A 23574-nucleotide genomic window follows, 5' to 3' on the forward strand; every position below is an offset into this window, starting at 1 on the left:
TTCGTCTGCACGCTAGATTTACCTGCGTTTGCAAATAAAAGACGAAATTCCTTCCCGTTTAGGAGTTATTTAGCTGCAAAGTTTGGGTTTTTTGAATTTTGTCAGAAAGTGGGGGATTTCTATAGGTCTAAAACTAAGGCCAACAGATAAGACCTTCTGCTGGCTTCCGCAAGGAGCGCGGCGGAGAGTTAAAAAAAATGGCTGCTAGCCAGGGAGGGAAACGGGCTGAATAAGTCGTTCACTAAAATGGCCATATCTCAACCAATAAAATCCGGAAAAAAAATTCCTTTCGGACTTTGGTGGTTGGGATAGCAATGAACCTTTTTGTAAAATTATTTTTTTATATAGCTTCCCCGTTTTTCCGAAAAGCGATGCAAAAGTGACCCCACTTTCTGACAAAATTCAAAAAAACCCAAACTTTACAGCTAAAAAAACTCCTAAACGGGAGAGAATTTCGTTTTTCTGAGAACGCAGGTAAACCTGGCGTGCAGAGACGAACATTACTGTATTTTATTATCATTTTTAAGGCCTTTTTCGGATTTAGACCTGGAAAGCCGCTCCGTGATTTCGGACTGCTTGAGTCGTGGAGACTGGAGATCGCTTGTTTTAAAATTGATAAAAAAACCTAAAAATAAAATGACTATTTCATGACTGAAGTCAGGTCGTTGTAAAAAAATATGGCTTCAACGTTGACTTATAGTTATTTTTGTTTGTTTTATCACAATTTAATTTCTTGCATTTCAAATTTTCTGTTCAAATTAGATGCCATCTATTGGGCAAGAGAAACGATGTCAGAAAGTAATGTTTATACTCGGTAGGTGGTGCTGAACAAAAACAAATTACAATGACGACGTGACTAACTTGTTAAAGTTATCGCACTGTTGATTGTGTTGATAGTTGTATTGATTCTCGTAATCAAAATATATACCTTAAAAAGGTTTAATGGTGTCTTTTAGTGCCCCATGTTCAAATGCCAACAAAGACATGGCCTACTGGAAACTGTTTTTGTTAACAGTCTTCTTTGTTTACAATCTCCAACAAGTTGACAGTGACAATCAAAGTGGACGTCCTTTTGAGGAAGATCCCATTGACACCCCCAATGAAGTTTTAGGTTCAAAATTCATAAGGGATGATTTGTTGGTACTGGTATCAACATTGGAAGGAAACCTTATTGCAATCAACAAGAGAACTGGGAAAGTGAAGTGGAAGTTAGAGGATGAACCTGTCATCAAATTGTCTAAAGAATTATCAAAAACATTCAATTTATTACCTGATCCCAAAGATGGTTCTCTTTATATGTTGGGCAACAGTGGTGCTGAAGCCTTAACCAAATTACCCTTTACCATTCCAGAACTAGTTTCAGCGAGTCCCTCTCAGAGTAGTGATGGGATGCTTTACATGGGGAAAAAATTAGATATGTGGTTCGTAATTGATCCCCTTACTGGAGAAAAGCAGGAAGTCTTGAGTTTTCAAGGGTTAGAAACTGCCTGCCCTCGTAACAAACCTTTGGGACCATCCATTTTTATTGGGAGGACAGAATATTCCTTGATTCTATTGGACAGTAGGACTAGAGAGAGACACTGGAATGTTACATACTTTGATTATACATCCTCAACGCTTGGGCAGCAAGATCCTCAAGAATATGATCTGGCTCACTTTACTACCAGTTCAACAGGGAAAATTTTAACTTTAGATAGGCATTCTGGGGACTTGCTTTGGCAAAATGATTTTAATAGTCCGGTTGTGGGAATGTATGGTTTGATTCATGACATTTCAAATCCTTATGATAGTATTGGTCTTATGCCAATACCCTTTACCAGTCTCTCAACCGACACCTTACAAAATCTTGCATCGAAACTCACCGAGCCCTCAGAACAAGAACGAAGAATTACGGGTGATACGAAACTATTGTAAGTAAATAAACACATCAATTATTAAATCTCACGTTCATTTATTTTCGATAGTTGTACAGCATTTATAATAGTGTATACGTATTTTAATTCAGCCAGGCCTTGTATATTGGGCAATACAAACATGGTCTCTATGCGTTTCCGTCACTGGTTGACGACCGCACCACTTTTGTTGCATCACAAACGGGACGGCTGCTGATAGAGGGTCCAGATCGATCAACTGAAACGAGTGACTCTTCAGCAGACAGCTCATCCACCACCAAAAGTCCGATAAGCGTCAACCTTCGGCTGCCATCAGATATGAAAATTGGATGGACAGATCACAGCAACACGTTCAATAGCGCCAAACCTCCTATCACACTTTTCGGTAGGCTAATTGATTTTTCAGCGCTACTCATCAATAAATAGCTAACATTTAGTGAGTTATTATTGCTATTTATTTTACAGGAAATCACAAAGTTCCTGAATCTGGACGATTCAATCCTGCATTTCAGATTTCTGATGAAGCTCGTGAGAAAACCGAATCTCAAATGATTGATGAAGATGTGATTAATGTAGAAGAAAAGACTTCCCCCGGCTTCTTGGGAGTTAATGTTTCGTACACCCTCGCAGTAACCGCGGTTATTCTACTTCTATTCACGATTTATCAAAGAGGATTTAAAGGAGGTGTATGGCAGTCACTCGATAAAGAAAGCCAGCAAGACGAGTCACTTAGGTCAAATAGAGAACACATTCAATATTCGACTGCAGTTGAACTCAAAAATGGCTTTGTTCAAGTACTTTCTCTTCGACGTTCTCTGGTGAAGTTATATTATTCAAATTTTATTTTTAGGTCGGGAAAATGTTATTCAACCCTTCAGAAATCTTGGGGAAAGGTTGTGATGGCACATTTGTTTATAAGGGGCTCTACGACAGACGTGACGTGGCAGTTAAACGATTATTGCCCGACTGTTTTATGGTGGCAGATCGCGAGGTTGCACTACTTCGCGAATCAGACGCACATCCCAACGTTATTCGCTATTTTTGCACAGAGCAGGACCGCCAGTTCAAGTATATACTAGTCTTTCCATAAGTGATTTCTTTTTCATCACTCTCATCGACAATTTATTGCAAATGCTTTTTAGGTACATTGCACTGGAGCTGTGTGCAGCTACGTTGCAGGATTACGTGGAAGGGCGCTATGCTTCCATACCAATTGATGGGGTTACCATCCTTCGGCACGCCACTGCCGGGCTGGCCCACTTACACTCTCTAGATATTGTGCACCGAGATGTGAAGGTGTTATTTTTTTTTTACAAAACGTTTTTTTCCTCGTGGCAATATTCTGACCCATGTTATCGTTTTCTAGCCCCCAAACGTGCTGATTTCTACACCGAATGCCAAAGGAGAAATTCGAGCCATGATTTCTGATTTTGGATTGTGCAAAAAACTAAAAATTGGTCGAATGTCTTTTTCCCGACGTTCTGGCGTCGCTGGCACTGAAGGATGGATTGCACCAGAAATGATGACGGAAGAGGGTGCTAAACGAACTACCTGTGCCGTTGATATTTTCTCTTTGGGTCTAGTCTATTTCTACGTTTTGTCCAAAGGTTCGTGGGTTTTTTTCTATCATTTTTTTTTTTAACCTGAAATTTGTGTCTTATTTTTAAATTTATTGGGATTATCAATAATTTCGCAGGTCTGCACCCGTTTGGTGATGTGCTGCGACGTCAAGCAAATATCCTCAGCGGCGATTATGATCTGACTGTTCTTCTCTTCAACGTTTCGGCGCATACGCTTATTGAAAAGATGCTCAGCGTTGACCCGTTGGAACGGCCGCCAGCTCGTGCAATTCTCAAGCACCCAATTTTCTGGGCAAAAGAGAAAGTTTTGGCTTTTTTCCAGGATGTGTCCGATCGTGTGGAGAAGGACTCGACGGAGAGTGCCGTTTTGCAGAGCTTAGAACGGGCAGCCCATGACGTAGTTCGAGGAAGTTGGAGAACCCATTTAGAGGATGTCGTAATGGAAGATCTTAGGAGACATCGCACTTATCAAGGGAGATCAGTACGAGATCTTTTGCGAGCTTTGCGTAATAAGGTAATCAGCATACATTGTAAATGCGATTTACATTTTAAATCCATTTTCAACTTTTTATTTACTTGTAGAAAAACCATTATCGTGAGGTATCTGAAGAAGTCAGAAAAGTTATGGGCCGGAATCCAGAAGAATATTGCGATTATTGGACGAGTCGATTTCCTAAACTTCTTATGCATTCTTGGTACTCGATGCACTGCGTGAAAAATGAACACATTTTCTCTCGCTATTACGACAAACAATACGATTTCATCCAGGTAAATTCATTTGTCCTGAATATTTAAAAAAAAAAGTCCCCAAGTGAACAGAGATTTTTTGGTTATCTAGAAATACATCGTATGGCCAACTCCGAAGCCGAAAACGGATTTCCACCGGGCCCTGGAAACCGCTTTCCCTGTATACGATCCATTGTTTCCTAAACTGAAGCTGCTAGAACCTCAAAAAGTTACTGCCGTCAAGTCCGAAGAAGAAGAAAACGTGCCTGAAAGTTGGGATATGGTAGCAGAGGAGTCGAGTCCAACTGAAGTAGAAACACCGTGCAAAGAGAAAAACGACAGTGAAGAAGGTTTAGAAGAAGCTCAAAATGTATCCGTCAGTGCTGACCCACTGTCGCCTAATCCAGCAGTGTCAACGGGCTTGGTAGAGGTTGCTGAATCGCCTTTACAAGAAAACAGCAACGATGATCATATCGTGTTGGGGCCGGGTGGACAATGGGGTTTACAAAATGATCGCTCAACTAATTCTGTACGTGTAAGAGAGAACGAAGCCTTTGGACCCAGAGTCGCCGCTTGGAGCTTACCGACCTTAAGTCAACAATGGGAGTTTAGCGAAATTACTCACCATGGCAGGAAAAAGCAAAAGTCACTTCATCGAAGGAAGAATAAGAAAGCAAGCGACTAAAAAACTGTTTGACCATCACATTTTTACTACTCTTGCCAGTCATGACGGGCGACGCTTCTGCGATCGAATGTGCCGCAAACTTCTCTTTTTTTTTTTTTTTAATTTTCTCTGGGGAAATTGATTTTCTTGGAATTGTAGGGTAAATATTTGGGTTGTATACTGCATTCATCACCGCCTCTAAAATCTTTTAAATGAAGAATTCTCAAAAAGTGTTGAATGTCGGTATCAAGAAATCCTGTTTAAAATACATAATTATGTTCTCATAAACGAAACCTTAAAGCTTGTAAAATTTTTGATCATTTTATGAAATATAAGAAAGCGGGTTGCAGCAAACATCTTACGTTATCCCATTTGTTAGCTTCCGTATTTGTAATGTTAATGCCCTTTCTGAAATGTTCCAGACACAGATTAGAAATTTATTTTATTTTGGGGGCAAATTTTGTGGTTAAAAATAAACGCGTAACTTTTCGTGCATCACAATTATTCCGTCCACTAGTTTTCTGTTCCCGATCATTTTCTGTCATGCCTGTCCCGGTAAGCATTTAAGAATATTCCATTCAACTAAAATATTCGATTCTTATTCCTTGCTAGCTCCTATTTCGAGCAAGTTCTGGTCTTGACTCTTAGAAGACTCGTTCACCCCAACAAGTGTTTGTCTAAGATATTGAAACACGGAATAAGCTGCGTGCTTCAGGGCATGAGTAAAAGAAAACATTGTTATCATGAAACTGGGTGTGTGTGTAAATACATTTTGTGATTTGGTTATCGAAATCGATAATATCCCAACGTCCATTCGTCTGGTCGCTCTTTAGCCAGGGGTTCTACACTTTAAATCAAAAAAAAAAAAAAAAAAAAAGAAAAGAAAATGACGTCGACCTAAATTCAAAGCTATCTAAACTTTCGGAGATGGGTTCCAACTTATACAAATGCGTCATCACTGGTTCGGCTCAGGGAAAATCCCTTGCCCTTGTGCTAATAATATTCCAAACCCATTCCAAAAACTTGGATGTGTATAGTAACGTTGGCTTTCTCAGTTGATATTTTTTTAAATACTGTATTTCCCCGTGATGTCATTGATCTGGGAGATCTACGAGAGGCGTCATTTCCATGGAACCCCACAGAACATTTTACATTTTACGTTTATTGCGGAAACTTGTACAAATTCGCCACTGGTTCAGCGTAGGGAAAATCCCTTGTCCTTATTGCGCTATTAATATTCTAAACCCGTACCAAGAGCCTGGATGTGTATAGTAACGTTGGCTTTCCCAGTTGATATTTTTATTAAATACTGTATTTTCCCGTGATGATGTCATTTCGGAGATCTACGAGAGGCGTCATTCCCATGGCTATAATACCACAGAAAATTTTACACTTGTACGTTTAGTGCGGAAACTTGCTGACGAATAGTTTCTTTATTTTAGAAATCTTCTTCCCGAGATGCCAACTTTCTCTTTTTTCAAATATGCGACGACAAATAAATCTAACTAGAGGTTTTGTTGCGAATAATGAAGCTGGGGACGACATACACCGTAGTGACTCGTTGCGCAAAGCTCGAAGCAGCTTACGAATCGTTGTTCGAATTGTAATAGCACCAGCGTAACACAGATTTGCTGTGTCATCGTGTCGCAAGTAGAAAAGAGAGTTTCTTTCCCGCAGGCAAAAGTTTACAAGTTTTATATACGTGTATGTTCACGTTCGTTCACCAGATCCCTAAAATTAGCGAATCCTCTAATATGTATTTTCTATTTCTCTTATATTTTTACTTATCGGGAAAGGTGTCTTTAAAAAAAAAAGAAATCCGACAAATGTATATTTTCTTTTGTTTTTATTCGCTACCATTCACGACGTCGAAAAGACTGATATTGCGTCATATCGCACAGGGATATAGAAGTTCAATGCTTTCCTTGAACGCAAATAGAACAAAGGCGCGTTTTTGGACAGGAATCAAAATGCTTACTTCAGTTATTAATTTGAACACAATAGAACTTAAAGTAAATAAAATACATTTGGTTTTCTTTTGAGAATGACTAGGAGGCTCAGCTATGTGGAGAAACGAATTACCTTGACACCACCACCTTGGCCGTGCCTACATACTCCAGGACTAGAAAAAAAAAGGTTACTTTCACTTCTGCTGCTGCTGGTGTCTCACACTCCGCCTCGATTTCCAGCCGTACCCCTCGAGCTGTTTTATTTGACTTTTCTAGAAAAAAAAGGACTAGGAAACACCAATAGATATACCATGGTCATAAAGCCAAATGCCAGACATACGTGCCCCACTCTTGAAGGGAAAAAAAAACTCAACGGCAGAGAGTTGAGTCGAACGAAGACTGCCTCCATGCAGTCGGGGCATGAGCATTGGGCAACAGGTTAGAAAACAAGAAGAAATATAAGGCGAAAGGCGAAAGCTCTCGACGTCAATTCACTAGAACTTACTTTGGGGAGCGGTTCTCGTTAGTGCCCTCTGTCCTCCCCAACTACCCGTCGACCTCAATCAAGCGGATAAGCCAGTTTCCTTACCTTCCGTGTAACGACATCAGTTTCTCGCTACACGCCCATTGAATCAGTTGGAGAAAAAACACAACGATCCCGAATGTCAGTTTGAGGGGAAAAATCGTGGAGTTCAAGTTCACATTTATTTCACAGAAATCACGCAAAAAAAATTAAACATGGAGTCAACGAGCATCGTCGAGTTCTACAAGGGGCGGTCTATTTTCATCACTGGAGCGACGGGTTTCATGGGAAAAGTGCTAGTGGAGAAGCTACTGAGATGTTGTCCTGGAATTGAACGTCTCTACCTGTTGATGAGACCCTCAAAGGGACAAAGCGTTGAATATCGCCTTCAAGAGTTGATCAACAATCAGGTATAACTAGTCTTATTAGTTAAATAATAGGGCCCAACAAGTGAACGTGTTTTTATCACAGATTTTCGACGAAGTCAAGAAACAGCAGCCAAACGTCATGAGCAAAGTCACACCTGTGACGGGTGATGTGACTTTCCCGGGGTATGGATTGTCGCAATCCGATTTGCGACTCTTAATCGAAAACGTTTCTGTTGTTTTCAATTCGGCCGCCACGATCAAATTCGACGAAGAGCTCAAAGATGCTCTCGAGATGAACGTCAAAGGTCCCATGCAGTTACTTGAAATTTGCCGTCAAATGAAACAACTCGAGGTTTTTAATCCAGTTGTCAAATTTCCGCAGCCTAGTACTAAATAAAAGCTCTTTATATTCACAGGCTTTCGTGCACGTGTCAACGGCTTTTAACAACCTTGATCGCGAAGAAATGAAGGAGGAAGTTTATCATTCAAAAGTTGACCCAGTGAAATTGATCGAGCTGCTGGACTGCCTTGAAGACAGCGTCGTGAAAAATATCGCGACAGAGTAAGTTATATTTCATCTTTCATTCACCATTGGAATCACTCGTACTATTGTGATTGCATCATTTTATTTTCATTAGATTACTTGGCAATTGCCCAAACACCTACACCTACACTAAAGCGCTTGCGGAGCAATTGTTGGAGCAGCGATGCGGAAGCGTTCCGTTGACGATTGTCAGACCCTCAATCGTGACTGCAGCATTGAAAGAACCCGTTCCCGGCTGGGTTGACAACATGAATGGAGCCACAGGTAGATAGCTTTATTAGTAGCCGTGCATGCAAATATGACTAATACTAATCGTTGGGTATTATGTTTAGGAACAATCGCAGCTGTCGGGAAAGGATTCTTTCGTGTCATGAAGATCAACGCAGATCTGATCAGCGACATCATTCCTGTTGACTACCCAATTAATCTTATGATTGCTGCCGCTTGGCATACTGCTACTCGGCGGTACGTTAGTTTGAAATGAAAATTCATTTAAAAACACTGATTGACACATTTGATTTCATTGCACCAGGCCGAATAATGTCACCGTCTACAGTTGCACCACGGGCCATCAAAATCCGCTCACTTGGGGCCTTTTACAGCGTTGGTCTTTGGACTCTTGGATGAAGTTCCCTACCAAAGATATGATGTGGTATCCTAGTGCCTATTTTACGATCAATGACATTTGGCTCAAAGCGAACGAGGCCGTATTCCATACCTTGCCGGCCCATCTATTCGATTTATTCAACTCCTTGACAGGCAAGCGCGCTCGATGGGTACGTCTGGAAAAAGTTATTTCTTTAAAAAAAAAAGGACATAGTAAAATTCCGTAACGTCTCTCATAGGTCCGGTTATACGCCAAAGCCAATCGTGCTTTTTCCTGTTTGGAATTCTTCACGACGCATCAATGGCGATTCATCAGCAACAACCCCATTCGCTTGCTGGACGAGATGTCGGCACAAGATAGGAAAACTTTCTACATTGATGTCCGCGAGATAGAATGGAAAAGCTACTTTGAAACTTTCATACTTGGAGCTCGTCGTTTCGTTCTTAAAGATGATCCCAGCACTTTACCGCTTGCTAGAAGCAACCTGCAAAGGTATTTTGTGATACGCCTACCTGTGCGAATGAAGTGAAACAAAACTATAACGCCTCTTTATCTTTTTTTTCTTTTTTGTTTTTTCGTTACGTTTAGATTGTACATGATTCGACTACTACTACGTCTGATTTTATTCTCTTGTTCCTTACTCGCCGTCAGGGGCATCAGAAATATGGGCCGCTCCTTTATTAAGTCCTAAAGCATTTAACTTGAAGAGATAAAAATTACGCACTTTATTATACCGATTCACAGTTATACAAAGATAAAATCAAATGTTTCGTGCCTTTATTGAAGTTTGTGTTGGAGCCTCTGCTGCTTCGTGAACTAAGACAGCTATAATATACCTAGGAGATAAAACCTGAACAACTGCGCCGTTTGCCGAATACTCAGCACCATTTCCTACCAGTTTATAAAACAAGCTCGTAGATCGCTCCATTGTTACGCTTACACTTTCGTTTGCCTCCTGTGTATGTGTTGTGCCGGGAAATAGAGAGAGAAAAAAAAGGGAAAGGTTGAATTTTGACTCACATTTTTATTACTTCATTAATTTATAAGTCCCTACAATTTCTCTAGGCGATTATAAACAAATGTGTCCTCATAGAACGGAGTTCTTTTTTTTTTTCCTTAAATGGCTGTACGAGTGCGCGGTTGGAAAAAAAGGAGAGCAGCATTAGAAACTTGTGCACTAAACTTTCTACACCGGTCTGGTAAGAGAAAGCGTCGTATTATTTCTAGCACGGTCCTCAGTTTGTCGGAATCGATTAATAGAACTGCATAGATTTGTCCATTCCAGACTGTAAAGTTGTCTTAGAATCAGATAGATCAAAAATTCAGGCAGAAGGTCTCCCTGTTTGTCTTTTTGTTCCATCTTATGTCGCTCAGAATCATCGGTCCGTCTGCTATACACCAATTCGCAAGATAAACTAACAAAAAGCAAACTAGAAGCGAATTCACAAAGAATAGTTTGTTGGCAAAGTACTGATTGCGTTTTACGGGTCAAAGCAATTCCAACAATCAAGAGGGGTATCGCTTATTGTTTTATCAGCCGTCTTCAGGTCGTCGTTAACTGCCATTCCATAAATGGTCGAGCACATAAAAATCTCCCATGTAAGATTTTTATTTTTGTGTGTCGGTGTGTATAAATTACCTTTTTTTTCTGGGGAAAGGGATTTTCTTTTAAAATACTGTACATCTTATTATTTTTCACTATATCCAGAAACAAGAAAGAATACTTATTGCCGTCTAGAAGCTTCTAAACGGGACGAGACTCCTCCTAAAGGTCATAATTTGTTTCAATAAAAAGATAGCTCGAATTTTTCGAGCTTTTCCTTTCGTCTGAGTAGGACGGTTGTTCGTCGAGACAGCAGCAAAACTAGGTTCGAACAACATTTTTTAAAAATGAATAACTTTCCTTCAACCCTATAGAGCCAACCTTCACATGAGTTGAGTATGGAAACCGGTTTGTATATCCCGTAGCTTGTTGGTTGTTATTTCAAAAGCAGTGGGCCAATAAAGGGTTCGTGGTGAAAGTAGTGAAAGTGTGTCAAGGCATATTTTCAAGGCCGGGGATGTCCCTAAAACTTGTACAAATAGGATATCAAATTATAAGAGTGTAGTATAAAGCTGGTACTAGCTGTATATATACCTACGTAGGTCTATATACATTGCGCCTATGCGAAATTCTATTAATTATGAACCTTTATTTATTTATTTTTAATATGTTGCATATTCACGGATAATAAAAGAAATATGAGAGTTAATTTCCATAGTTCACGCTTTGAATCCGGTTCTTTAATACACAGAATTGTACTCCTTTCTGACAATCCCGAAGTCACGAAATGAGAACAGGGACTGGGCGTGAAACAAATTTGAATATTTTCAATTCGAAACGGATACTGAAGACACAGAATTATCTTTCTTTTTTTCTCTTTCATATTCATTCTTATGACATATTCCATTTTTTATTTTTTTTTAATACCTACCGTGGTTCACTAGTGAACCACAGACAACTAAACAGCTGTTTAGTTGTAATCGGTTAGAATCAATCAATTTTTTATCAATTTCATCTACTGGAATGAAAGTCAATCACAATAAAGGAGGATTTTTTCAAGTTTTTTGGCGATTAACGCTGGCGGTTGACTGCGTCACGCAGCATCGGATTACACGGCGAATTTTTCTCACACAAAATATGGGACATTGACCATATAGAAGAATAGTAAGGACGTTCAATCCTGCTGATGCAGCAGAAAACTAACACACGCCGTGCTCATTTAAAGGACGAAATGCTTTTGTACTATTTACTATTGAAGCACAAGACATTTATAAACTTAAGCCGCAAATTATAGCTTTAAAATTTATAAATGAACTGGGTTACTGGGACAAATAAATTTAATAATTTAGGGATGAATGACGCCGCTGATGTGCCTTTTGTTCAGCTCATTTTCTTTTCTTTTTTTTCTTTTTTATTTGTGTTAACTACCAAAAAATTCAGTCATAACACACAAATAAACTTTAAATGATTAAGTAAGCTCTTTAAAATTTATTGCGGTGAAAGTAAACGTACAAATTTTGAGAAGAGGTTTTAATTAACATCAAATAAATATATTTCTTACATTCTATTATATTCCATTTCATTCAGAATAAAAGTGAGTTGTACGAACATTTCGGTCGACTATTTACCATAACTGTACACAGATCAATACGGTACCGGTAGTTACGTAAGACTGAATCGTATGAATTATTATTAGGTCAACCGTCTATACGATCTCGACCGTCTGCCTTTTTGGACTACATTTTAACATCATGTGTGAATGCCCCAACAGCTGAACGAAATCGAAAAAATAGAGCGGTAAGGTAGAACTCAATTTCTAAAATAACAAGAAGAGGAAACAGCTGTGCTTCTGAGTTTGCTCACCGTGAAGTAGAACGCTATAAGTACTAAATCGATTTTTTTTCTCAAACCACGTTCTGGGATGGCAATTATCCCATCACACGCTTCTACTTTTGTCCAGATGCTTCATCATCTATGACGACCTATCTGTCTCACTAAGCATGTTCACTTCTTTGATGAAATTGGTGACTGTATTTCTCTATTTAACATAAAAATAAAAAAAATATATATACAAGAAAGAAATCATCTTACGGAAAAAATTGCTCCAATCTTCATTGGACTGTTGCAATTGACCCGCTTCCATTCATGATGCTAGTGCGCACATGTCCATTTGTTGACTGAACCAAGAACCGTGCGGGAGAAAGTGTGTGTATGTGTGTAAGTTTTTGCTGCGACGGAAATGTCTGAGCTAAAAGCGCTAATAGACTGAACCGCTACACGTGTTTCCATCAGCACGCTTTACCGTTGTTAAAGCGTCTTGGCGTTGGCCTTTCTCCGACCTATTTTTCCTTGGTTCTTTGATCTAGACAAAGGAAGATGATGTTTCATATCTGCCTTTATTAGAGAAGAAAGTCTATACACCAAAAAAGCAGAAGGATGAGACTAGAGAGAGAGAAAGAAAAAGGATATCGAAGGTGAAAATATGAACACGATGACGAAATGGGTTACAAAAAATACAAAAAAAAATAATAATAAGAATAATAAGAATTGCCGTAAGAGAAAAAATGACAAATGTTCACTTACCTATATTTACTAGGTACGTAACGTTTTTCTTACCCCACTGGCCTACTTGGTACCGGGTTTTCCTCTAAAAGCGGAAGGGATAAAAGCTACGATCGCCACTCCGCAAAGAGATGCCAACCCGCAATTGTAACGCAAAAGAAGACTGCCGCTGGCTGGACTAGAAATATTCTACTGTTCCATTCTCTCACATTTTTCATCAGTTCGTCGACATACGAAGTTAAAGAAAAATGAAGAATCCCAGCAGCATCGCAGAGTTTTACCAAGACAAAAGTATTTTTATCACGGGATCCACTGGATTTATGGGAAAAGTGTTAGTGGAAAAACTGCTACGATCCTGTCCTGGAATAGATCGCGTTTATCTACTGTTGAGACCCTCAAAGGGGAAGGATATCGCTTGCCGTCTTGAAGAACTCATCAACAACGAAGTATGAATTTAATCCACTTCCAACGCCCCTGGATAGTGGATATTATGTATTTTTGAAGCTGGCAGTGATTGGCACAAGGATATGTATTTTTAGGTGTTTCAGTCTCTGCAACAAGATCAGCCCGATGTCTTTAAAAAGTTAGTTCCCGTGTCCGGCGATATTTCGTTGACTGCGCTTGGCCTATCACCTGCTGATCAGGAGATTTTAAATTCATCGGTTTCCATCGTCTTTCACACGGCTGCGCGTATCAACTTCGACGACAACCTTCGTCAAGCGATCGATGCAAACATCAAAGGTCCGCAGAAAGTGATTACATTTTGCAGCCAACTGAAAAAATTACAGGTTTGTGTTCATTAAAAGTCGATATTTGTAGATTAAAAAAACAAACATGAAGTACTATGTTTGTTTCATTTGTGTTGCAGGCTTTTGTTCATGTGTCAACCGTGTTTAATAACTTGGACAAGGGGGAAATAGACGAGGTGGTCTATCCAGCGTCTATGGATCCTCAGAAGTTAATGGAATTTGTTGACTGCATGGACAACGAACTTCTGGCCAGCATAACTAAACAGTATAACAACTTGCACTAAAAAAGAAATACGTATCATTTTTACCCGTGCAGTTTATAAATAATCGACACAATATTGTAACACATACAGGCTAGTTGGAAAGTGTCCAAACGTTTACGCTTTCACGAAGGCAATGTCCCGAAACAAAAATTCATTCTTTCTAGAAAATAGCCTTATTTCTATAGAATTTCTCGTTTCTAGGCTTTGGGCGAACAGGTGCTTCAAAAATTCTGCAGTGAAAACAAAATTCCTTTGGCTATTGTTAGACCATCGATTGTCACTTGCTCGCTTCAGGAACCCATTCCTGGATGGATTGACAATCTGAACGGACCTAGTGGTAAAAAAATGTGCTAATAAAACCAGTCTATAAATAAAATTTACAGCGTTAAGGTCCATTACGGATGTGATTCAGGTTTCGTTGTCGGTGTGGGGAAGGGATTATTACGAACCGCGATTACTAACTGTCAATTAGTAGGTGATATGATACCTGTTGACATATCAATAAATTTAATGATTGCTGCCGCTTGGAAGAGTGCCATTGGCGGAATGCAGTAAGCATTAATCATTTCCGCTACGGCTAATAAATCTATTAACGCCGACAATTTTTTTGATTCCATTATTCAGACAGGGCAGTGAAGCGAAAGTATACAACTGCGTAACAGGATCTCACAATCCTGTAACTTGGGGTAAATTCAATCAGTATGGTATGGCTGCTTGGAAACGATTTCCTACCAAAGACATGGCCTGGTACCCCAGCATTAATTACCATACTCACGAAATCCCATTCAAAATTGAAAAGGCACTGTTCCACTATTTCCCGGCTTACTTTTTCGACTTTGTCGCTCGAATTATTGGAAAGAAACCGATTATGGTTGGTATTTCATCATTTTCGTTTACTTATTAATGCAATGAGGTTAATTAATTCAATATGACTTACTTATAAAAACCTTCAAAGGTATCCTTATACAATAAAATCCACCGAGCGTCATCGTGCCTGAATTTTTATGTAGTTCGCGAATGGAAATTTGTGAGCAATAATCCCATCCAACTCCTAGAAGAAATGTCTGTTGAAGATCGTCGTGTGTTCAATTTCGACGTCCGAGAGATCAACTGGGAAAGTTACGTCACCAACTATATTCTCGGCTGCCGGAGATTCCTGCTTAAGGACAATATACAAACATTGCAAATTGCCAGACGGAATTTGAACAGGTATTATTAATTTATTGTTTTGATTTTGGCGATAGTTTTTAATTGTTGTCTTCGTGAATAAAATGACGTGAAATTTCCGCACTTATTGCGTGTAAATGTAGAAGTATCCGCTGCTTAGAATAGTAAATATGAGTTTTTTCCCGATGTTGACTAATATAAACTTTTTCTTTGCATAGGTTGTATTTGTTGAGGACGCTGTTGCGTTCGATTTTAGTGATTGTTTTGGCGTTTATTTTTTATAAAATATTTTTCTAAAATTTATCGAATGTTCTGAAAAAAAAACCAATCGAAGTATCATGCATCATGGCCGAATTGCTCTTCATATTCTTATTATATCAGCACGAAGAAATCGCCATTTCACCAGCACTGTTAGGTGGGGAAAGTTTGGTTCATCCTTATTTTTATGACCTAATAATACATGGAAACTTTAAAAAAGATTTAACATGTCAATGCTTGATCATTTTTTCGAATAAATTTTGTCAAATTCTACTTCACAATTGTCTTGTGGAAAATGTGTAATGAATGGGATTTACAAGAGCTAACATCAGTCATTTAGAGGAGAACGAACTTAAATAATCTGGAAATAGTAGTGTAAAAATCATCTAAAAAAAAGGAATTAGCTATTTAGTATTTTATATCGAAAACCGGAAAAGCTAGTTTGACCACACAGAGTGGTAACGTGGTCGTAAAAAAAACCAATACGGATTATGTAACTGGAAAGTCGTGGTGGACATCCTTATGCGCACATGAATGGAACTTACACAGGAGTCCGAGACAAAATAGAAATTTCTTCTAGAAACATGGAATCGTCCGAATACGAGTTTCGTGCCAAGACGTACTGTATAGTCACGTAAAAAAAATTATTAATGTGAAAATCTCCCTTAAATGGTGTTGGTTGTTGAAGGTCGTTTGTTATTAAATAGTGACCTAGTGACCCTGTCTGTAATCTGCGATAATTTTACAACGCAAGAAAAGAAACTCGCTTTCACATTCATGCACATTAATGGAGGGCCAGTATACTCTCAGCCGCAATTATTCTTTATCTTACCAGAGAAAGCTTGCTCTACTGGCGTCATCATCACAAGGTCACATAATTACTCGAATGCAGAGTTTTTGTTTGAAATTTCTGGTTTGTTTATTACTCGATAGCGTTATTAAGATACAACGTACATTTCAATAAATTACACTTTTTAATAAATCAGAGCACAGAAGAAACCTGATTTGAGGTCAATCTAATGCGTGAATGGCGTCCGAATACAAAACAAGTTTTTTGAATTAATTCTTGGAAGCCGCCCACCATAGGCTGGTTTACAAAGAATTTGTATTCTCGATATGGTTTTTGGTTATAAAGTGGTACGGTTTAGCCAAAATGGGAGAAAATGTTTCAGCCTGCTTGTGTTTCTGAATAAATTGCAGACATTCTCGACTGACGGGCTTATTTTTCGTCTGTGCTTGGACGGCATCGAATAAGAGACACGTCAGATGCATTAGGGAATGTTGAACACCTTCCATTTGAATATTTAGATATTCCATGTGATCATTTAAGTCTTGAAACTGTTGTTCACTAGTGACTTGCTTCTTATCAGCTCGTGTTTCCCTTGTCTCTGCAAAGATCCAGATTGTAAATATAGCACTTGTAATGCTAAGCGAGTTCTTAAGAAATGTAGCGACTGGGCTGCCGCTTAATAAGCGTCCTCTGCGTTCACTGAAGGCCCATTTCGAATCAGAAACCAATAAGTCTTCTCCTTTCTTGTAATAAATTTCTTTTGAAAAATCTGCAATCACAAGAAATAATATTAGTTTTTACTTTTTAGTCATCTTAAGAAAAATATGGGCGCAATTTTTTACGGCATTTATTCAAATTGACAACTGTTACGGAAATTCTACCTTTATCGATGGCACTGTGAACAAATGTCTTTTCTAAATAAATCGAAATTGTGATCAAGAAAAACAATTTGCGAAAATTTATACACATTATGGAAACGATGCGCGTTTTTTCGATCCTTCAAATTAGATAACACTCATTTATTATTTAAAAAATCAAGCTTTTCCAGTCGATTTGTTGCACCGGTTGGATTGATGGTCCATGGAACACTAAACCTTGTGATTCCTGTATATCTAACTCCCTTATATTGCTTGCTATATGTACTGTGTTACTATGTAAGTGTGTACGAAGAAGAAATTTTTAGGTTGCAACGCACATATCACATTACGACGCCATCATTGTTTTCTTAGCACTTAACCCCAAAAACGTCTAGCACGGAAGTAAATATTACAATTTTTTTATTTAAATTTTTTTATTCGATAAACCGCTCATTGACTAAACGACAATTTTTCAGTGTTCTGTGAACATAATTATTAATATTAACACATCACAAACTCGAGGCGGTAATCAGGCGGTAGTGTGCGGCATGGAGTTGACGGTTGGTAGTAGTGTGCGGCTGAGAGATAAGAGACACTGCAAAGTGGATCAACCATTCGTATGTCAACAAGTCTCGAGTTAACAATGGGAAGTGACCAGTGTACTGCATGCCTTCTTCATTCACATGAATTTCTATTACCTCATCACTTCATTTTATTTCAAAGTAGAAAGACAATTTGCCTGTCCAGCAAAGTGACCCATTGAGTTTTTTCTGTATAAAACGTTCACTGCCTAGAGTTCCACACCGGTCACTACCGTTAGTCTTTTCATTGTTCTACTGGTTTGGGTGGGCAGCTACTTATTGGGCTTTTCCAAGTGTTTACACAATAAGGTTCTACAAATGTGTCGAGTCAGTGAACAAGCAAAAGACATTACTTGACTAGTGGATATGCGTAACCTTTACACTTCACTCACATCCACCCACGAAGACTAGGCTAATAATAATAGTATTTGTTAGATAGATGGGCACATGTAAGAAATAATGAGAACAGTATATATATACTCGGTAGACGCCAGTCGTCCACTGGTTACTTGCAGTCACACCAGACGCATCATGCAGATCTATTATGAATGAGTTAACTTGAATGATTGAATTCCAATTTTTATGAAATAAAATCAAATGAAAATAAAAATGAATCGAAATGATCTTATTTATCTTACATACGTTTTCTTTCAAATTTTGGGATGTTTTATCTGGGTGTGTTGCGGATTGGCATGGAATTTATATGCTGCGAATACCCGTTTTTTTTTACACCGTTACGTTGTTGATTTACTGGGAATAGTAATAGAAATATTTGGGATTCGATCAAATTGACAATGACTCAGGTTATAAATTATATTTGGTTGTATATGTACTCTGCAGGAATGCTCTTCGTTATTGATATTTTATCTGAAGCTAGGTGTCATTCAGACGATGACAATGATCGTGGACCGTTACTGTTCACTCAGTAGGCCTAACGCAAAGCGGGCTAATTAAGGCCCAGTATGGCAGTATGCAGCGCATTGAAATACGACCGTGCACTCAATGCACCATTCCAAATAATATCTTCCCTTTTATTGACAAATTTTTCGGCTTCGTCATTGTTTATATGAACGATTTAAATGAAATAAATCTGGAGTTCTTATGCTCCGCTCGCAAAGACAAGACTTTTAACACACGACTCAGTTAGACCATCTAACACTAACGTTAATCTAATGTGTATTGCTTCAAAATTTCCGGAACACTTATTCTATTTCTTCTTCAAATAGTTGAACCGAGTTGTTAGGAAACACGCACAAATAAGTCACTGTCTAACTTTTTGAACTTATTCTATTCGATTGACGGTCGCTGAGTCGAGATTAAAAGCTGAGGAGTATGTTGCAAAATGATTAAACAACTGTAACAAAAAATAACATTAAAATAACTTAACTGTATATTAACGAAATAGGAACTCAACTGGAGCACACAAAGCGTATTTAACATGTTAACATTTGTGTATAATCGTATAATCCAACCTGCAGGCCTATATATTTTATTAGTCGCAGTAACAGCTTTAAAAAGATTGTTGAAACATTTCATCCGTTCATACGATGATCTTCATATGATGACAAAAAATTTGTTTTCTGGACGTGATTAATTTTATAATGAGGAAGTTCTGCTTCCAGTGGGATGGCCTTATTATGAGTTGGTTGGTTCAGTGGTCGAATAAATTTCAGACACTCTTGACTGATACTTTTACTTTTGGCGTGAACGGCGTCAAAACGGCAGGTCAATTGTTTAAAAGAACGTTTCATATGTTCCATTTCCTCTGTGATTCCTGAATGTATCCCTTCCAATTTCCGATTTAATTCCTCTAACACTTCCGTTTGATCATATTCACTCGTTTCCTCTTCTTCTTTCAGTTTTTTCATTTTTTTCTTTTCGATCGCGTCCTCCCGAGTCTCTATAAATCCCCACACTGTCATAATGCTGGATACAATCGACAATACGTTAATGAAGATTGTAGTAGGAGTATCGCCTAAGAAACGCAATAATTTGTTGTGTTTGTTTATGGCCTGTTTCGGTGCCGGATCAGAGTTGCTGTCTAGCGGATGGATTTTTTCCAAAAATTCTGAAACGATACATATAATAAAATTTCATTCTCGCATAGTGGAAGCTATCGCTCTTTTACGAATTAAAGTATGATTGCCTTACCTTCTTCAGAATTAGCGTAGACACTCTTTCCCTCAAAATAGATGGATAACACTATCAACAAAACTGACAAACACATATTTGCACACACGACATTAATTCTGACCATCTTATGGCAGCTTTGATGAACTGTTACTCTAATCAAAATTAGCAGAGTCAATCGTTGATGCTGTTTATCTACAGAGGTGTTCTGTTAAAGTAAGATAATAATTAAGGCGTCATCGGTTGCCTAGCCAAATTATCACTGAACCACGAATTATAAATTTCCCGCATATTTATGTAGTAGACGCCCTATAAGCTTCCGTTTCTGCGTTGGCTAAAAACGAACGTGACATAATAGACTGAATGAAGAGGAGTTCACGGAACGCCTTCATAAAAAAGGCGCACAATGTCAATTGACTCGGGAACAGGAATCAACAAAATAAGAATGAAGCGACAAGTTTTTTGGGTGGTATTTGAACGCAAGCCCTTGAACTTGTATTGAGACATTTAACAAAAGAATTCACTCGGGGGTCTCTAACATAATTCTCTACTTCTTGGGTACTTGTGGGTAGTTTTCACTAAAGGATGCGTCTTATTCATAGAGTTATTCAAAAACACGGTTGCATTTGAATTGACAGTGTCAGAACAAATAAATAGGCAAGGAGGCGCATCTAGACTTATATTATTTTTGTCTAGACCAATAAGAAAAATCATGGGTCTGTATGGGTTTACTCGCAGTATCTCTGACGTCAAAGTTCTTAGCAAGAATTGTAAAACACTTATATCACAAAATATAGCTAGAGTGCTAGACTTTACATTTGTTAGGGACACGTTTTTTTTTGTATTTTTATTCTTTTCTTTTTCTGGACTCTTTGCTCTTGCATGCTTTATTATGCAAATCTACTGGTTCGTACAGTACGCAATCAACTACCGGTACTTCAAATTATTATTTTTGTTCGTTTCTTCGGATTCAGACCCTCGAAAATTCCGCTGGTAAATAAGTTTTGTAACTCCACGTGCTGTTAAACAGGTCGCATCATCACAGCTGCTCTGTTCATTCATTAATTTGTTATGATATAAAATTAATGAAGGTTAGGACAGTTAGGACTTGAAAATTCATAACGTTTAAGCTTATAGCTGCAGGCTACTTGGTAAATGGAATGATAAATCATACAGATAGGGTCATTTAGAGTAAAAAAAAAATCATAAAGTAAACGGATTATATGCATAAGAATAACCAGAAGATGGAAGGAACATCGTTGTCCCTTATTCAATGCCTGGGATATGTTTTACAAATATTACTTTAGCATTATATTAATTGTACTTCTTTTAAAATAAAAATATAGGCGAATGACGTCAATCTGTATCTCAGTTATTTCAAACACTGCTTAAAAAAGCTACCAGGAAATCGGAATTTCGACAAGTCATTTTTAACTCATTGTACGAAGGGCTTTTCAAACAGACGCCAGTCTCTTATTAATCGCGACATGACACGCATGGTGCCTGTTTATTTTGAATGAGAGTTTAGAGCCCAGACAACCTGTCAATGGAAAAACTTTTCGTGATTTCTTCGCGCCGTAGTTCAGCTTTCACGTCGTTAGTCACGCAACTACGCGACAAGAGAAGAAACTCTTTTGTATTTTGTTTAGTTCAGTCCGCTATCGCGGCACTAGATGTCGTCCACTTTTTAACATGTGAAATCATTATTTGAAAAAGTCCGCTTATCACAGTCAGCTGAATTGTCACGAAAAGTTTTCCTCCATCTCCAAAGAACAAACAAATCAGGCACAAGAAAAAAGAAAGAAATAATCACGAGTCATTGGTTAAATGTAACCTCTGTGTTGCACACAGTCTACAATGCTCATCGGACATACGTACAGTTTCAATCTTCCGGCGGTTTTTGATTCGTCATCTCGTATTGTTGTTAGATGTTTCATATATACTCGTGAATGGGTAACGACTTTTTTCCAATTTTTGATAGAGTCTATTGTTCATTGATTCGCTTTTGTTTTGCGCCACGCTCCGTCAATATGCACGTCGATTTGTTTCAATAAACTAAACGCACATTCGCGCTCCAGCGGCAATTGAAACTTTCTTCCCTACACATTACACATTAGCGCCGAAATTTCGTTTAGCGTCTCATTTCTTTCACGTAGTCAACCATAAAAGATTGCTATTAGCGAAAACGTATGTAAGAACGCAATAAGAAAAAGGGAAAGTAATTGTCTGCCGTAAAGAACATGTGATTTAATCATTTGTTTTCCCGTCGCGAGTGTTTTGTCTAGCCGAACGGTGTCCGCCTACTCATTAGCTCCGCCATTTGGTAACCCACTCAGCAACGGTGTCAAATGCGATCATCCATCGGCCGTTTCTAGGGCGACATGGCTGGTTCGTGTCCGTTAGTATATATATATATATAATCACCATCATATATACACTCCTGGTCCTGATTGAAGCGGGCCTTTTGTGTGCAGGTAATCAGAATGATCCCCTTCTTCTTCACGGATGGTAGACGCAACTAGGGAGATGTAAGGGCGAGAGAGTTAGGCACCGCACATCACTGGAAAGGGACCATCTTATATTCTTGGATAGAAATCCAAAATCCTAATGAGATCGTCATAATAGACAGCGTCCTCTCGCGTCTCCGCGTGCATGCCGCAGTATTATATAATGAAACCGGCACGACTGTTCGTGTACGACTCTTTAGTCCGTGGCAAATGCGGATCGAATTTTCATGACGTTCTCGTGTAAAAGTCTCGACTCGAAAAAATTACTGCCCGTTACAAATATGACGACCTTGTCTAAGTATTTTTTGGAATTCTCTCTTTTTTCTTGTCCTAAATGTCAAAATAAAACGCCATGTCTTAGTTTGACTAGGGTCTGTAAAGCCCGTAACCTGTACGTCATGTAATAACAATCCAATTTCGGATGATGTGGCGGAATCTTTTTTACCGCCGAGTTTTTGCAGCGTCAGATGAATGAGCCGGTTGGTGGTCCGTCCCGCTTCCGTGCGAGCTGCTGCGTATATACTGTACATTAATTAAAAGCTATCGACTATTCATCTCTTTTTCTGTCTGTCATTTGATTATTCTCCGGGCTTTCGCTGCAGGTTGCTCTAACGGCACATTAGATGCGACACATCTCAAAGTGTTGGAATTGTTGTTTTGTCTTTGTACCTTTGAACCCTGGAGAGCGAGAAATAGACGACATTACCCGTTACGAGCTGCTGTTTTGCTATACCACAACTGCACAGGTGCGAAACTCCACGCCCTGCTCGTACCTGTACCCCCTGCCGGTCAACCGTGTCACTTTGTCGTGTTACGGCGGAGTTCGTTGTGGTGCCACCACCAATTGAATCGCGTGAAACTCACGCAGAGTTGCTGAAAAGACTTGTGGTGAATTAAAAGAGTATCAAAAAGCTATAGAGCAGCGCGACGATTCTTCTTCTGTCGGGCATGGGAGTCTCGGGGTCCCTGCTGCACAGCCGATAGAGAATGTTTTCTTTCTTTTTGAAGGGATGATTATTCTTCGCCGCGAGTTCATTTACACTGAAAACAGGTAAAAGTGGAACAGCGCGCCGCGATTTTTTTTTTTTTTTTTCAAATTACTTAACGTTTTCGGTTTGTGTTTTGCCCCTCTTGCCTATACACGGTGACTGCCGGTGCGGTAAGCAAAGTGACGCAGAGAAAGAGACTGGCTATATCTTCTGCCTTATTGTAGCGCCATGGGCCGACGATGTGGCGTGCGATCGGCCGTGTAACGACCGCATTGTTTTCTCAATTTGAAAAGCTCGGCGCGTCATTCCCATGCCATGCCGTCGT

At 38.9% G+C, this 23574-nt stretch overlaps 4 protein-coding genes and 1 long non-coding RNA gene across 5 annotated transcripts; 3 read left to right on the forward strand and 2 right to left on the reverse strand.

Moving 5' to 3' along the window:
• Positions 1–831: 831 nt before the first annotated feature.
• LOC124198048 (serine/threonine-protein kinase/endoribonuclease IRE2-like) lies at positions 832–5363 on the forward strand. Its single transcript, XM_046593700.1, has 9 exons — positions 832–1910; positions 2006–2277; positions 2358–2686; positions 2743–2960; positions 3035–3188; positions 3259–3499; positions 3589–3986; positions 4055–4240; positions 4311–5363. Exons 1-9 carry the CDS (start codon positions 943–945, stop codon positions 4881–4883), a joined length of 3339 nt encoding a protein of 1112 aa, XP_046449656.1. The 5' UTR covers positions 832–942; the 3' UTR covers positions 4884–5363.
• A 114-nt stretch (positions 5364–5477) lies between these two features.
• LOC124198052 (putative fatty acyl-CoA reductase CG5065) lies at positions 5478–9862 on the forward strand. The gene is made up of 8 exons (XM_046593708.1): positions 5478–7744; positions 7806–8054; positions 8119–8264; positions 8341–8510; positions 8579–8711; positions 8779–9022; positions 9092–9345; positions 9442–9862. The coding sequence occupies exons 1-8, from the start codon at positions 7550–7552 to the stop codon at positions 9542–9544; spliced, it is 1494 nt and encodes a 497-aa protein (XP_046449664.1). The 5' UTR covers positions 5478–7549; the 3' UTR covers positions 9545–9862.
• Positions 9863–11715: 1853 nt separating this feature from the next.
• On the reverse strand, positions 11716–12628 carry LOC124198071. Its single transcript, XR_006876455.1, has 3 exons — positions 12488–12628; positions 12260–12434; positions 11716–12167 (listed from the first exon to the last, which is right to left on the reverse strand). It is a non-coding gene; the product is annotated as an uncharacterized LOC124198071 (long non-coding RNA).
• Positions 12629–13069: 441 nt separating this feature from the next.
• LOC124198063 (putative fatty acyl-CoA reductase CG5065) lies at positions 13070–15668 on the forward strand. The gene is made up of 9 exons (XM_046593719.1): positions 13070–13404; positions 13498–13746; positions 13827–13972; positions 14061–14100; positions 14172–14307; positions 14383–14521; positions 14595–14841; positions 14926–15179; positions 15356–15668. The coding sequence occupies exons 1-9, from the start codon at positions 13207–13209 to the stop codon at positions 15432–15434; spliced, it is 1488 nt and encodes a 495-aa protein (XP_046449675.1). The 5' UTR covers positions 13070–13206; the 3' UTR covers positions 15435–15668.
• A 621-nt stretch (positions 15669–16289) lies between these two features.
• LOC124198817 lies at positions 16290–17274 on the reverse strand. Its single transcript, XM_046594894.1, has 2 exons — positions 17067–17274; positions 16290–16954 (listed from the first exon to the last, which is right to left on the reverse strand). The coding sequence occupies exons 1-2, from the start codon at positions 17152–17154 to the stop codon at positions 16488–16490; spliced, it is 555 nt and encodes a 184-aa protein (XP_046450850.1). The 5' UTR covers positions 17155–17274; the 3' UTR covers positions 16290–16487.
• Positions 17275–23574: the final 6300 nt, after the last annotated feature.

Source organism: Daphnia pulex, chromosome 1 (assembly GCF_021134715.1).
Source record: "Daphnia pulex isolate KAP4 chromosome 1, ASM2113471v1".
Lineage (NCBI taxonomy): Eukaryota > Metazoa > Arthropoda > Branchiopoda > Diplostraca > Daphniidae > Daphnia > Daphnia pulex.

Coding starts and splice junctions, on each gene's coding strand:
- LOC124198048 (XM_046593700.1), top strand. CDS start 943: ATGGTGTCTTTTAGTGCCCCATGTTCAAATGCCAACAAAGACATGGCC. Junction 2,961..3,034: donor GAGCAGGACCGCCAGTTCAA/GTATATACTAGT, acceptor AATGCTTTTTAG/GTACATTGCACTGGAGCTGT. Junction 3,189..3,258: donor TTGTGCACCGAGATGTGAAG/GTGTTATTTTTT, acceptor ATCGTTTTCTAG/CCCCCAAACGTGCTGATTTC.
- LOC124198052 (XM_046593708.1), top strand. CDS start 7,550: ATGGAGTCAACGAGCATCGTCGAGTTCTACAAGGGGCGGTCTATTTTC. Junction 8,055..8,118: donor GTCAAATGAAACAACTCGAG/GTTTTTAATCCA, acceptor TTATATTCACAG/GCTTTCGTGCACGTGTCAAC. Junction 8,511..8,578: donor CAACATGAATGGAGCCACAG/GTAGATAGCTTT, acceptor TATTATGTTTAG/GAACAATCGCAGCTGTCGGG.
- LOC124198063 (XM_046593719.1), top strand. CDS start 13,207: ATGAAGAATCCCAGCAGCATCGCAGAGTTTTACCAAGACAAAAGTATT. Junction 13,973..14,060: donor CTGGCCAGCATAACTAAACA/GTATAACAACTT, acceptor TAACACATACAG/GCTAGTTGGAAAGTGTCCAA. Junction 14,308..14,382: donor CAATCTGAACGGACCTAGTG/GTAAAAAAATGT, acceptor GATGTGATTCAG/GTTTCGTTGTCGGTGTGGGG.
- LOC124198817 (XM_046594894.1), bottom strand. CDS start 17,154: ATGTGTATAAATTTTCGCAAATTGTTTTTCTTGATCACAATTTCGATT. Junction 16,955..17,066: donor TCACAGTGCCATCGATAAAG/GTAGAATTTCCG, acceptor TTGTGATTGCAG/ATTTTTCAAAAGAAATTTAT.